Source organism: Penicillium psychrofluorescens (assembly GCF_964197705.1).
Source record: "Penicillium psychrofluorescens genome assembly, chromosome: 5".
In the NCBI taxonomy this organism is placed as follows: domain Eukaryota; kingdom Fungi; phylum Ascomycota; class Eurotiomycetes; order Eurotiales; family Aspergillaceae; genus Penicillium; species Penicillium psychrofluorescens.
In genome coordinates, this window is record NC_133443.1 from 2738184 (window position 1) to 2752305 (window position 14122).

Below are 14122 nucleotides of genomic sequence, written 5' to 3' on the forward strand. Positions count from 1 at the left end.
TCGGGGCGAGCAGGGGTCGGACTCTGGCGTAAGAGGAAAGGTCAAGATCGACGTTTCAGGGGAGGTTGACGGAGCTCGCTGGTCCTCAGAAAAGCTGTATGAGAGCGCGGGGATCTAATCAAAAGTAGAGCACAGATCAGTTTCGGGTCTGAATAGTCTTGGTTTCGTAGTGTTTCAGCGAGGAGAAATGTACCGGTCCCGATTCTGGATGCTGGTGCGAACAAAGATCGATTCCCGCCATGGTGGCGTAGCTCATACTGAACGGACTGATGATGTCCTCGTCCGCGAAACTAGGGTGCTTCCGCATGTTCGCTGGCACCGAAACGATGGATGGTATTTGCTCGCCAAAGTCAGGTTGGAACGGGAGCTCGTGGTAGGCGTTGGGGAGGCCGTGATACATCGGCGATTGTGCAAAGATAGGCTGGCGGTAGCCATCATAGGACGGAAGAGAGGGATAGGAGAAAGCAGGAGGTGGCGATGCAGAGAGTTGTCGGGTGGTGCATTGCTGAGCGAACAAGGCGCTGCGGTCGTCTGGCGTTGCGTAGAACTCGTACGGCACCGGCCGTTCGGGGACAGGGTGGGAGACTTGAGGTTTGATGTCCGACGCAGATTTAGAAACTCGAGTCCGTGTGCGAGTCTTTGGGACAGCCTTCGGCGGCTCGGGTTCTTCGGACTCCTCGTGCTCGGGAGAGTCGGAGGAGCCTGCTCGCCTCTCCAGATCCTCCAGGCGTCGCTTGAGCTTCTTGCCTATTAAGAGCAGGTTAAATTTACTCGACATAGCCTTCTCCAAAGAGTTTCACATACGGTAGTTTCGCTGGGCAATGCGGTTCTGTATACGCCGGCGCTCCGCTAGGTCTGAGATCTTGGTCCAGTCCTCGTTAGGGTTGGCGTTGGGACTGAAAGCGCTGCTGTTGCTGTGGCTGGACCGCGAGCCTGACGGCCGGGTGTCATAGTTGTTAGACCGGTGCATGTTTGGGTTAAGAGAGAGGTATGGGAATCGGACAGCAAGAGGGGGTGCAGGAAAGGGCCGCCACGGACGAGCGTCCGAATATATAGTTCGTCTCGGCGAATGGGGCTCCTAACCCCGTCGATCCGCCCAGCGCTGTTCGGGCCTTGCAGCTGCTAAGCCCCCATCACTGATTGATGCGTCGCGATAACCCCATGTCCGTGCTCCAAAGCAGCAAAGGGCTGAGAATAATAGTGCATCGCATGGACTGACAGGGATGTTCCGGGTCCTCAGCCTCGAGCGGAAACGGGGCCGTTTGGAACGAGGTTGGTATCCACGTTCGGAATTTATTTTATTTGATTTGATTTTTTTCGTTAAGTCCGCCTGGGGGCCAATCCTAGACACCCCTCCAGTTAGAGTTGCAAAACAATTAGTGAGAAGAGACGAAACACCGGACGGTAATGGATCGGGCGAAATCATCTCAGAGGGTATACTGCCTTGAATACGGTGTGCCCCCAGTAGAGGCCACTACTGTCGCACGGAGTAGTATGATCGGACCCAGGAGCCACGGTAGGATGGATTGATTGGATTTGGGCTGGCACGCTAGCCTTGGGCGCTCACTCGGTGTCCTGGTTAGCCCGAGACACGATGCCCAGGGGGATGAAACGGGGAAATGCGTGGCCCGACATGTCTTTGTGCCAACCGCCAACCTCGACGGCGGTTACACTGACACTCCTTGACTCACGTGGGGCCTTTTCTTTCTTGAATATTGAATTTATTGGATTGTTACTGATACATTCGGAATGACTCCTTAGCAACACGTCCGTGGCTGCCAAACCCGCAGCCAGCAGATCGCGAGAGCGACGCACGGCCGCGATTTGCGGCCGCGATTTGCAGCCACGTTTTGTCCCCATCTTGGCACCGGACTAGAGGGATAAAGATCTGACCTCCGTGCCGACGGCTGTGTGCTGATCTGGCGTGGGGATTCTTAGTTTATTCTGCCTGTCCCGATAAGAGGTATGATTCCAGGAAACAAAGAATAATTCCCGGGAACAAAGACAGACCAACATCAACAACACACCCCAGACCACAGGCTGTCGCTAAGGATTCCCCAAAAGACAACACCACCGGGGGACTGGGTCCAAGCGGCTTTGGCTCGTTCCGTATATTGCTCTGGTCAAAGCCCTAATCCCTTCCGGGAATAGCCTCGCTTTGAGTGTCCTGCTCAGGGCGCGTATCTGAATACCGTCCAATGTAACCTTTATTAGCTACCTAGCCGGTATCGTCTGGTGGCAGTAGAGGATGCAAAAGCGTGGGCGATCCGGCCACAGACCCGGGGGGTCTGTGGCTCGCAAAGCGCTCGCAGAAGGGAAGGTGTGGACCGGGATTCGGAACAAAAAGAAGGCAACGAGGGGCAGAGAGCCTCTCGTACACGCCCCGGGGTTCAGCTGTGTCCACCGACGACCAAAAGGAAAACAAAACGAGCCCAAACCTAATCAGCGTGAGCGAATCGTAACGCAGCGATGGGCCAGCTAGTGAACTCCGGCGGTGGCACAGCCCGGATTGGTAATCATTGCGACCCCGCGTAGGGCTGAGAAGAGGCATTTCGGCCGCCGTCCTTATTCCTGTTCGAGTAATCTGTTCGTGTAATCATTCATAATCAAAGTGCGAGCACAACAGCTCAGGTACCCGGTACAAGCTGATCTAGTATCCTCGTCCTCACCGCTCCTGCTGTGCACGCTTTCCAGCTGGAATGGCAAGCATCCCATCTCCATCCCTGTGCGCTTCCCTCCTGTGGCAGGGATGACGGACCACTAACAGTCCGCGGCCGACCCGGATGCTTGGGTGGGATTGCAGCTTGAATGTTCTGGTAGCCACCGGTTCCTGGCGGTCACTGATCAATAATCCACCCCCGTCGATCCCGGATCGCCGTCCACCAGCCCGGATGCCATGACACGCAGTCTGCATAAAGCCCCTTCTTCAAAAACAGAGACAGGCAAAGAGAGGGAGAGAGCTCGGGGTGCACGAATAAAAGGACGCATTACCTGTCGCTAAATGACGAATCTAGGTCTGAACTGCACTCGACTACGGTCACTGATCCACGCAAGGCCACCCGTTACACGAGCCCTCAAATGGACCGAGTACGAGAAGAACCGAGAAAAACCGCTAAAGACGGGCCAGCCTTCTGGGCCCGTGAATTCTTTTTATGGAAAATTTTGATCTTGCGGTCTGCAATGTAAGACGAGGCTACCACCGTCAACGGGTATTCTTCTTACGGGTTGGCCGTGGAAGAGAAGTAGACTGCCAGTTTCACGAAACAATCCAAAAATGGAATATGGTCTAGAGATGCAAACGTGATCTGAGGGACGCGCTGACGGCACTCAATCACCGCCATTCCACTGCCGTAGCTTGGCCTGCTCCAGTATAAACTGGAGGTGTCGCCCTTCTGTGTGCCAATACAACCTACCATCCAGTCGCATCTACTGCACAACACAGTCGAAAAGAAAATTAAACATGACCATCGCAGACCTTCTTTTCTGTGTCGCCTGTAGTCAAGAATTTGAATAGAATCCACCACGAGATGCAACCATTGCATCCAAAAAGGCTCGCCACGCTCTCTACCCATGCAAAACATCCTGAAACTAATGCGGTGTTCCCGTGCTTGTTCTAAATATTGTTCTCATACTCTGCAGCCAAGCTAGTACGGACCGGGCCTGAAACTCATCGCTTGCGATGATCGCAAGTCGAGTTTACGACTGACCTTCCCACGTGGACCACGTGCTGCAGCTCGCCTATATTGTCTTCTTTTTGTCATGGCTTCGTTGGACTGATATGGCTTCATTCTGCCAGTAACCCCTGTTCAAACTGCATTGGTCATCTTCGGGGTCTCCGCCTCGTATCGGCTAGTGGATGTGCCGTTATCAGAGTTTCTCTGATTCTTAGCATAGGAAGGCTGATGGATCTAGTTTGAATTAAAGTTTTATAAGCGACTCGGTATAACTAGAGTGAGACCTACCGGGCTTATCGCTCAGTGACTCGCGGTATATCGGAGTTACGACCAAATCGGGCACGGGAAGGTCTGAGACGTTTGCCTACTGTGAAATTTGCCGACAACGCAGATAATTTCGTTATCCAGCTTTACAAAACAATCCATAGACGTTTGCCTACGTTAGAATACTTTGTCCTGCAGACATGTCAGCTATTGTCAAAATTCTTATACAGAGTCAATATAGTACAGAAATCTCCAGCCACACACTAAACACCCGGCACTTTTTCCCCAGGACTAAGCATCTTAATATAATAATGCTCCCCCATCTCAAGCACATCCACAGGATCCCCAACCTTAACCGTAAACTCTTCTTTTGCAGGAACAAGCTGCATACCCAAACAAGCATATTGCTTCGCCCCCAGATCAATACGCCGATAGCTTTTCAACGTCCGATCCGGTTCATGCGGATGTCTCACACCAGTATCATAGTCCACATTGGGCAAAAGACAGCGCACCGTTCTGCAGACGGTATGGATCTCCGTCCCGCCGATGGAGATCCGTTTCCAGTGATCTTCTGCGAAGGCATCGGGGCCTTCGATTATCACGTTTGCGCGGAAGCGGCAGATCGTTAGTCGTGGGATCGCGTATGCGCAGCGCGATGCTACGTCCCTGTGGCTGCTTAGACTTAATAGGTGGATTGGGTATGCGTCTGCGAAGGAGGTGACGGGCTGGAAGCCGAGGTTCTCTTGGCGGGGCGCGTTGCGGAAGATTTCGCGGTGGTGCTCCGTGCTGGCGCGGAAGAGCTTGATTTGTTTCTGGGGTTGGCCTTTGGTATCGTTTCCCAGGAACTCAAGTAGTGATGCAGGTAGATATTGTCCGTAGTCATAAGATAGAGGCTGGTCCTTCCATACTGTGACGGGGACCAATTTCTCCTCAGCATTGGGGGATAGAGGCACCTGAAAAGAATGTCGACGAGAGACTATCCCAAGCATCATACCCATTCGCACGAGCAATCGGCGCCAACCAGCGGGATAAAGACGTGGATATGACACGACCATCACGCCCCGCGAAAGAACCTCGGGCAAGGCCGGGTCATAGTCCGAAGCAGAAGGATCTGGCACCCAGATTTCAGGATGGATCAGGGCAAGGTTATGGAACCCCGAATTGCGCAGGGTTCGGCAATTCCACCCGTCAGAGACGTATTCGGCAAAGGTGAACATGCGGTCGAACTGCAGCCCTGTTGGGACGACATCGGCGACTTGTAGTTCAATTCCACGGCATGATTTTAGCGGATATGTGAAAATAGCCTTAACGCGATAGGAATTGCCATGGCTATACACTGGGTTAAATTCATCGTGCAGGTTGCTCTTCTGCCCTAGTGCAAGGCCGAGGCGGCGACATCCCTTGGGGCGAGATTGTCGGGGGCGCAGAGCACGAATGAGTACAGTGAGAATGATACAAACAAGAGAAATGAGTATTCTCAGCAATGATGCGTGTTCTGGAATAATAATGGACATTGGCAGACGGACATGTCGGAGCAGAAAAAGAAAAAACGCGAAATCGGGGAAGGTTAATCTGACTTCTTCATCCGACCCACACTCCTTTAACAAACACACTCAACCACACCAACCGGCAGAGAGTGCTATGTCCCACGCGTCTCGTGCCAGTACCTTCGAGGAGCGATGAGTTTTCTCGGTCTAGACAGCCAGAACACGCGTAAAGAACCCCCTTAACCCCAGAATTTATGACAGTGATGGTAACAACCCACCCCAGCACCCGTGGTCTCGATCTCAGCGTCGCAGTCGCTGAATGCATCAGCCACAACCCAAGCCGCGATCTCTACAGGTCTACCACGGCTAGACGAGGCGCTGAATGACACGACAGACGAGAAACGACCCGGCGGTATCCTGCGCGGCCAAATCACCGAGGTGTTTGGACCACCGGGTGTGGGGAAGACCTCTCTGGCGTGAGTGTTGTATGTCACCATCAGAATGGGAGCCCCAACTAACTACCTAAACAATCAACAGTCTAAGTACGGCATGCAATGCCCTCCGCGATGGTGGAAAAGTGGTGTGGATTGGTATTATCATTATCGTCAATATTGTTTTACAACCAAGCTAATCACGAATCCCAGATACGGGCTCTCCTTTACCCAGCCCCAGACTAAAAGGCCACTCTCTCGATAAAAACAACTTCATCTACCTCCGTACCACGACACTCCCCCATCTCCTAGCTCTTCTCCTCCGCCCGCCAAGGAGCTTCCCACCGGACGGAACAGCTCTCATAGTCATCGACTCCGTATCGAGCCTGTTCTCGACGTACTTCCCCAACGCGGCGGAGCTGAAGGACAGACTGACGCAGGGAAGAATCGCCGACAAGGCGCAGCTACAGTGGCTGCTGAATCGAAAGTGGAATGTGGCGTCTGAGCTGGCGACGCATCTGGCGCGAATCGTGTCGAGGAATATCGCCGTGCTGGCTATTAACCAGACGCACACGAAAATCAAGGGCCAGCCGCGAGCGACGCTGCACCCCGTTTTGGCGGGTGGTGCGTGGGAGAGCAGTGTGCAGGCACGGATCATGATGTATCGCGATTTGCCGGACTGTAGGCTGGCGGAGATGACCAAGCGGGCGGGTAGGATTTTGTTGATGCGGTCTGCTGAGTGGATTGTTCCGTTTCGGATAGAAGCGGTATGGTGTTGTTCCTCTCTGGCTAGTCATTGCTTGTTTCTGACAGAGGGATAGGACGGTGTTCGCGAAGTTGACGAGGAGTCGGATCCTGCTTTGAATGCAACATCGCATCCTGCCGAGCCAGTTGACATCCCCGCTGCAACAAGTCGAAAACGCAAAGTCAATGAGGTGGCCGACAGCCAGGACGAGGACGATGATGACGACTCAGAGGGAGGGTACGAATGGATGGACGAGGCCTTACTCGGCGAGAACGCCTGAACCTCAATCAATCGACGTGACCCACGTCGTCGTCCTCTCCACAATACGCGCCTCCTCACCCGACTGGATAGGAAACCCCTTTGTGGTCTCCGTGATCTCTCCATCTGGCGTATTCGGCGCTGGCTGAAACGAACACAAAGGCAACGTATCCGCAATAGCAATCGACACGGGGTGTCGCGAGCCCTGGTTGACTTCGACCAGCCGGCCCAGCACAGCGAACTCGAGCTTGAGTTTGAGCGAGTATATAAACCCCTTGAGTGTGATTTGGATGGCATAGAAATTGGCGTACTCGAGGCCCAGCAGCACCAGATCCATAGTGATGATGAGGACATTGATCCCGCACAGCTGGTACATGAGAGTGCGCGCATCGCGACGTGTATCTGCGCCCAGACGGAGCAATTTCACCGTCTCGATGACATACAGCGTCGACAGCAGCGTCTCCTGCAGCGTGAACCCCGTTAACTGGATCTTCTCCATGATATTATACCCCTCGATCCAGATCCGATTGTGCGAGCGCACGATATTGGCCCCGTAGGTCATGATGGTGGTCGGAATGGACAACAAAAAGAAAGTCGCAATGATCAGATGCAGCACTCGTCGCAGCGTCCGCTCATCGCGGAGCACTAGATGCAGTCGTGAATACAGCACCACCGACTGCCCGGTGACCATCGTCCACCAACCGATCGTGAGCACCGTGACGGATATCACGGAGTCGACGTGCGTGAAGAACTTCAGCAAGAATCCGATTGAGTATGGCACCACGCCTATACAGCCCGAGACCAAGAGGGACCAGAAGTACAGCCCGCGCCAGCGTCGGAAGGTCGAGGGGACCATGACAAGTAGCTCGGCGACGTTGTAGCATGAGAGACCGATGAACACGACGAGGATGATTTGCAGTTCGACGGCTTCTTTGGCTAGTTCGCCAGAGATGCCGTCGAGGAGGTCCGGGGAGGGGTTGTTGGAGGACATGGTGACTATTTATGATCTGATGCACTGGCTGGCTGGAGGACCAGACAGGGGTAGGGTGTTTACCCTGATTGATACTCCCACATGATGCTGGTCTGGATGTTTCAAAATGAAGAAGAGGAAGAAAAAACCCAGTGGTCAACCCCTGGTACAAGTATAAAACGCACAGATCCAACTAGACTAGCGGAGAGGGGAAACGCGAACTCAAATAAGAACCAGGGGTTAAATCCTGGGGAAGCTCTGGGCGAGCCTGGATCCAATCAACATTCCTCGTAATCCCGGGATTTCGATTGCGTCCGTGACACCAGTGGCTCGTTCACTAGCAGAGGAACTCCGAGTTTGCTAGTTACTACCCTACGCAGACAATGTGGTTGGCCTTGCAATGTGAAACACAAGACAAGACAAGAATAAAATAAAATTCAAGCACAACTCTAGCAATTACTCATAGGTTGGTCAAGTAGTCCTCGATCTGCTCCTTGGTCAACTTCCGGAACCGTGGGCCCTGGGCGCCCTCCACGCCCTCGAAGCCCAGTAGGTGGTCCGCCGGCGGGCCAACGATGCCTATAAGATAAAAGTCAGCCATGGAGTCAAAGTATGTTGGTGAAAAAAAAAAAGAAACAAAAACAAGAGAGAAGAAACAAGAAACAAGAAAGAGCAAACCCACCAATCTCTATTGTGTCCCCATTCATCTCGCCCTCGATGGTCTCCTTGAGCGTCAACAGCGCAATGTGAATCGCATCCTCAAGCTCCAGCCCTTCAGTATACCGCTTCTCAAGGAACGTCTTGGCCGAAGTAGCATGCTTGCCAATCGCCGTCGCTTTCCAGGGATAGTAGCTACCCGACGGATCAACCTGGTAAAGACTAGGACCACCCTTGAGAATGCCACCCGTTTTACCGCCGCCGGTCTGCACGCTCTCGGCAGTCTCGGGCTCGACGCCCTCATCCCAGCCCGCCACCAGCAGACTGACACCGTACGGCCGCACGCCGCCGGACTGCGTCGCCTCCTGCACCACGCGCGCCACGTCCTGGACCAGTATCCGCGTCGGCGGGTACTCGTTATAGATCCGCTTGTAGCCCGTGTGCGAGACCTTGCGCGCCTTGTCGACCAAAACCCGGTAGTCGGGGCCCATGCCTGCGTAGACCATCCCGATGTCGGGGGTGATGAGGGAGATCTTGGAGAGGGAGGGAGGGTCGATGAGCGGCGAGGAGGATTTCTTTTCGGTCGCGAGGACGATTCCGTTCGTTGCTGTGTGGAGGATTGGTGTCAATAGCTTATCGTTGCTGGGATCTGTGCGTGTGTTTGTGTTTACCTTTGATGCCGAGGGCAGTCACGCCCTGGTTGACTGCATTCAAGGCATATTCTGGATTGGATTGGATCAGTAATGGCTTCATCAGAGCATTGGCTGGGGGCAAGTGTCGTATTATTTACCGATCTGGACCAGCTTTCCGCTGTGCTGCGAGTTAGCACGATGCCATCGAATTGACAACAACCACTTACCTGGGAGAGAAAGTGGTGAGGGAGAAGGAGTAGCGGTCGGCCATCACTCTGGGTCGATTGATGGATGTGGAAGGAAGATGAGGATGAGAGCAGCAGAGCAGAGCAGGGAGCTTGGCTAGGCAGGTGCGACTGACGTGAGCTGGTCGAGCTGGCCCGGGCGGTGAGTGGTGCTGAGTCATGGTGTTCTTCTCGCTATTTTCTGTGCTCGTGTTCAATTCTCTTCTTCTCCCCAACTCTCTCGGGTCCAAAAAGATGAGCCGGCAGTAATTCAATTCCTTCCGCCATGGAGGCTCCGTACTCTGAGCCTGCTGAGCCTGACCCAGCTCCAGACACGGACCCTGACGCAGACCAGGACCCTAGCCCTGATCCCGGGCACTATCCTCCGCGGGTGTGTCGCATCTGCCTGGAAACCGTGCTGCCGACCTTCCAACCCTCCGACCTGCCTGGCTTCTTAGCAAAACCCCAAATCGTCTACGAGTCCTCCGATCCGACCCTGGGTCGTCTGCTCCGCCCCTGCAAATGCCGCGGCTCATCGCGCTATGTTCACGAAGCCTGCCTGCAGTCCTGGCGACACGCCGACCCGGGGTACGGCAAACGGAACTACTGGCAATGCCCAACATGCGGCTTCCAGTATCGGCTCGAGCGGCTGACGTGGGCGCGCTGGATCAGTAGCGCCTCCACGCAGCTGCTTCTGACGCTCGCCATTCTGCTTCTTGCTGTCTTTCTGCTTGGTTTCGTTGCTGACCCCATCATTGATCTCTACTTGGACCGCTGGGACCTCGACTACGCCGACCTGGTGGTCGATCCCAGCAGCAGTCTGGACCTGGACGATGCGTCGTGGTTCCAGCACTTCGTCAAGGGACTAGCGTCGCTGGGCGTGCTGTCGATTCTGAAGGTCGCTTGGGCCGCTTCGCCGTGGTACTGGAATGTGCGGGCCACGGCGAGTGTGATGACCTCCACCAACCGATCTACAGGTCGCAGTCGCTTTGCTTCGCTGGGCTGGCTGATGATTGTTATTGGCGTCGGCACCTTTCTCTGGGTACGTTGTGTATCTTGTTGACTGTTTCGTGACTAACTAACACCTCCCGCCCCTAGGCCGTGTATAAAGGCGTCCGGTCATGGAGTAAACGAACCCTAGAAAAAGCCGGAGAGAGAGTGATGGATGTTCCCTTGCCCGACGAAGATGATGTCCAAAAGGAGGACTGACCCCCTCGTACTACTTAAGTTGGCTCACTCCTTGCTCAATGAGGTTCCAATTAGTCGATGTACGAAGAACGACCCCCCGCCTTCATTTACTCTTGTTGCGTTTGTCTGAGAAGTTGGCCGTTCGTGGCTGTTGGGACGTTTTGTCCCATTTGTTGCTGGCTGCTTCGTTATTCGGATATCGCCTAGGGGAAGGCAGGCCACGCCTCGATCGGTAGAGCGTTTTCTGATTTGGACGTTTATGGATTGAGGAAGTGGAACATATTCTCGCCAGTTGAATATGAATGATATCTTTTCTATTTTCCAGTAACTTTTTCTCCTCTATTCGCGCATTTGATACAAAGAGATATCAGTGCCTTCCTCTTTCGGCCTGCTTTCTCTTCTTCACTTCTCTTTTTCCCTTTCCTTTCCTTCCCTTTCTCTGACCTCCCTCTCTCATCCCCCTCTCTCTCGCTCCATGAATCTGAAAGAAGGATCCCATCCCACGAGCTATGGAGACCGTCAACTCCCTCGACGTCCTGCCGATGCCCGCTGGCCTTGATGCGGCGCCGAGCTCCCTGCTGGCCGCCGTGCGTACCCAACTTGCAATGGACTCCTCCGACTCCGACCGGTCCCTGACCTCGTCGCCTGCTGCTCCTGACACCAAGCCAGCCGTCCCTGCGCCCACGGAGGAGCCCGCCACTGAGCCCTTCCCGGCATACTACGAATGCGAGTCGCCCGACTCGATCGTCGACACCCAGCACGAAGACGCCTACAACTACGCCATCTCCAAGGTCGTGCAGGAGGTGATCAAGTTCCAGGAAGTGGACGCGCAGCTGGTCTCGCTGCCGCCCTTCGTCGTCGGCGCTGCTAGCCCTGACCTGGCCCTGGGCTCTGTCGAGGGCGTCGACTGCCTGACCGTCGACCACAAGCACCGCACTCTCAACCAGATGAAGCAGCTGCTTTCCATGCCCCGTCTGCGCACCCAGACCCGCCGTCGCTTTGTCGCGCTGACCAACATCGTGCTCCGTCTCAACTATGTTCTCTTCCACCGCGTCGATGGAAATGTCTGCAAGGTCTTCCTGGGTGCCCAGGATACCACTGATGCCCAGAAACTCGCCAACACCGTTCTGGTCTACCTTGCCTGGCTGGATGACATGTTGCAGGAAAGTGTCCAGGTCGCGACTAATGTTTTTTACATCTTGGGTCACATCGCTGCGGCGGAGGATGATGATGAGACGGTGTACGTGCGCTACCGCCGGATGGCTGCTGTGGTTATCGCGTAAGCTTTATTTACATACTTCCTCTGAATACATATATTGGTCTAACCTCCATTATCCAGGCATCTGAAGAAGCCGCGCCTGCTCGAACGCCACCTGCTTTCTGTCTACCTTGAATTCTACGAGGCCTGGGTGCACACCACGTTCCTCCGCCTGCGCAACCGCCAGATCCTGCGGGAGGACATCCCCAACACCGATCGCATGGATCTTTCTCGTCACCTCCTTGCTATCTGGGACGTGATGACCCGCTGCATTGATAACTACTCCATCTACACCTTCACCACCTGCGACATTCGCGATCGCTACTTGGAGCCGACGATGAAGGACTTGCTTTGCGCTCCGGAGATCTGGCCGCAGTGCTGGGAGATGACTCTAGAAGGTCGCGATGAGGAAAAGGAGAAGGAGAAGACGGCGAAGGAGGAGGCAGAGAAGGAGTTGCAGAAGGTGATTCAGAAGGAGGCTATGGATATTGCTGAAGCTCTGGCTCTGGAGGAGCAGAAGGACACTCAGAAGACGGCTCAGGCCCTGGAGGAGGCTCTGGCTCTGGCTCTGAAGTGAAGTGATTTTTAGGATGGATATGTCTGCGGTGATCTTCTTGCTCCTGATTCTGATACTGATACCCATAGCGAGATCGGCGATGTCTCTAGCAGAATTGCAACGAAAGCAATTCCCTTGAAACAAGATGATACCCTCGGATTCAAAGTTGGCTTCCATGTGAATTACGAAGTGCTTTAGCGCCGCGAAGCCACGTGAGGGAAACTATCTCTCATTTGAGTCTCTTCTGCTCTACCCACCGTCCCAAACACAAAACTAACGAAGCACTCACTGAAATTCTCTATTGGTGCGACTTCTGTAGCTTCATACAGGAATCTAAGAGTTCAATTGTCTGCCTTGAGAATTTGGGACTATAATATGGAATAGTAGTTTGTAGGACGTATCCAAGCCCAATGCTCTCCCGTACCAGACAGTCTAAAATGTCTGAAAACAGAGGTCACAATGGTAGTAACCGTATTGGGTATATTGATTCTCAAGGTAAGGTGTGCGAAACCAATATGCATGTTTAGCATGAAAGCCAATGTCAAATGTTGCTATACAAGTCAAAACAACTATCACGCCTCACTATCCTTATAAGCCCCCAGCTTGAACAACTTCTTCGCATTGTCCCTCCCAATCTTCACCCGATCCGTCTCGTTCAACTCGGCCCCGTCAAACCAATTACACCCATCCTCAAACGTCTCAAACGGATAATCAATCGAAAACAAAATCCGATCGGCCCCAACCTCCGCCATACAAAAGTTCAGCGTGGTCGTCGAGAAATGCCCGGACGTCGTAATCCACAGATTCTGCGCAAAGTACTCGCGGATGGTCTTCTTGCACGTCTCCTGCAATCCCAGCATCTTCTTCCGATCCTCGAACCAGTGGTTTATCCGCCACATGTCGAAGGGGATATGTTCGCCCAAATGGCCCAGGATGATCTGCAGTTGTGGGTGTCGGTCGAAGACGCCGTTGGTCACCATCCCCAATGCGTGCAAACTGACACCCTGCGCGAAGGAGAGAGGCGGGCCGACCAGCCACTTCCGGTCTGCCCATAGCTTCTCGTAGATTGTTCCCGTTGGGTTGCGCGGGTGTAGGTACAGGGGCACGTCGAGCTCGGTGCAGGTCGCCCAGAAGATGTCCCACTTTGCGTTGTCGTAGAAGATCATGTCGTCGCCGTCGTGTCCCGCGCGCTGTGTGTCGTTGACTAGCGCGCCGAGGAAGCCGTGTTGCGTTACGCAGCGGCGGAGCTCGGTGGCTGCTTCTTGGGGGTCGTGCATGGAGAGGGTTCTGTCATTCATCAGCACAGGTTCTCGTTTCCTCTCTTGTGCCCCATATAGCAATGTATATACATCTATAGAAGGAGAGGGAAACATACGCAAAAGCCCTCATTCGGTCCTCTTTGCCCCGAATCTTCTCCGCGATATAGTCATTAATCTCCACGGCAAGCGCCTGCGCCTCCTTGGGGTCCCAGATATCCTGCACGCCGGGCGCAGTGTAGCTCACAATCTGCATGCCGACGCCGTGCTTGTCCGCAAAGGCATTGCGGATCTCGTCGACGTCTGTGATCTCCGCGACGTGCTTGTCGACGTCTGTGGCGAAGAGGCTCGCCCACCAGCGTGTGCGCTCTTGGAAGCGTGGGAGCGCGAAGGCTTCTTCGAGGGCAATTTTGCCGAGCATTTTGGTCTGTTCTTGGTGAGGGAAGGAGGGATGGGAAAGAAGGTCAAATAGAGGAAAGAAGGAGGGAAGAATTAGCCAGAGTGAGTGTTGCTTTATATATC

The 14122-nt window shown here is 54.1% G+C and overlaps 8 protein-coding genes across 8 annotated transcripts; 3 read left to right on the forward strand and 5 right to left on the reverse strand.

Moving 5' to 3' along the window:
* Positions 1-136: 136 nt before the first annotated feature.
* Positions 137-970, reverse strand: PFLUO_LOCUS8306 (uncharacterized protein; the record flags this gene model as incomplete). The annotated part of the gene is made up of 2 exons (XM_073786028.1): positions 137-747; positions 805-970. 2 exons carry the CDS (start codon positions 968-970, stop codon positions 137-139), a joined length of 777 nt encoding a protein of 258 aa, XP_073642324.1.
* A 3231-nt stretch (positions 971-4201) lies between these two features.
* Positions 4202-5155, reverse strand: PFLUO_LOCUS8307 (uncharacterized protein; the record flags this gene model as incomplete). The annotated part of the gene is made up of 1 exon (XM_073786029.1): positions 4202-5155. The coding sequence occupies one exon, from the start codon at positions 5153-5155 to the stop codon at positions 4202-4204; it is 954 nt and encodes a 317-aa protein (XP_073642325.1).
* Positions 5156-5617: 462 nt separating this feature from the next.
* On the forward strand, positions 5618-6881 carry PFLUO_LOCUS8308 (uncharacterized protein; the record flags this gene model as incomplete). The annotated part of the gene is made up of 5 exons (XM_073786030.1): positions 5618-5621; positions 5709-5901; positions 5963-6015; positions 6070-6623; positions 6678-6881. The coding sequence occupies 5 exons, from the start codon at positions 5618-5620 to the stop codon at positions 6879-6881; spliced, it is 1008 nt and encodes a 335-aa protein (XP_073642326.1).
* A 3-nt stretch (positions 6882-6884) lies between these two features.
* Positions 6885-7850, reverse strand: PFLUO_LOCUS8309 (uncharacterized protein; the record flags this gene model as incomplete). Its single annotated transcript, XM_073786031.1, has 1 exon — positions 6885-7850. One exon carries the CDS (start codon positions 7848-7850, stop codon positions 6885-6887), a length of 966 nt encoding a protein of 321 aa, XP_073642327.1.
* Positions 7851-8289: 439 nt separating this feature from the next.
* Positions 8290-9389, reverse strand: PFLUO_LOCUS8310 (Proteasome subunit alpha type-2; the record flags this gene model as incomplete). The annotated part of the gene is made up of 5 exons (XM_073786032.1): positions 8290-8408; positions 8512-9093; positions 9158-9208; positions 9277-9296; positions 9346-9389. The coding sequence occupies 5 exons, from the start codon at positions 9387-9389 to the stop codon at positions 8290-8292; spliced, it is 816 nt and encodes a 271-aa protein (XP_073642328.1).
* A 239-nt stretch (positions 9390-9628) lies between these two features.
* PFLUO_LOCUS8311 (uncharacterized protein) lies at positions 9629-10551 on the forward strand (the record flags this gene model as incomplete). The annotated part of the gene is made up of 2 exons (XM_073786034.1): positions 9629-10384; positions 10441-10551. The coding sequence occupies 2 exons, from the start codon at positions 9629-9631 to the stop codon at positions 10549-10551; spliced, it is 867 nt and encodes a 288-aa protein (XP_073642329.1).
* A 488-nt stretch (positions 10552-11039) lies between these two features.
* PFLUO_LOCUS8312 (uncharacterized protein) lies at positions 11040-12365 on the forward strand (the record flags this gene model as incomplete). Its single annotated transcript, XM_073786035.1, has 2 exons — positions 11040-11809; positions 11870-12365. 2 exons carry the CDS (start codon positions 11040-11042, stop codon positions 12363-12365), a joined length of 1266 nt encoding a protein of 421 aa, XP_073642330.1.
* Positions 12366-12916: 551 nt separating this feature from the next.
* PFLUO_LOCUS8313 (uncharacterized protein) lies at positions 12917-14021 on the reverse strand (the record flags this gene model as incomplete). The annotated part of the gene is made up of 2 exons (XM_073786036.1): positions 12917-13631; positions 13720-14021. The coding sequence occupies 2 exons, from the start codon at positions 14019-14021 to the stop codon at positions 12917-12919; spliced, it is 1017 nt and encodes a 338-aa protein (XP_073642331.1).
* Between the last annotated feature and the right edge of the window lie 101 nt (positions 14022-14122).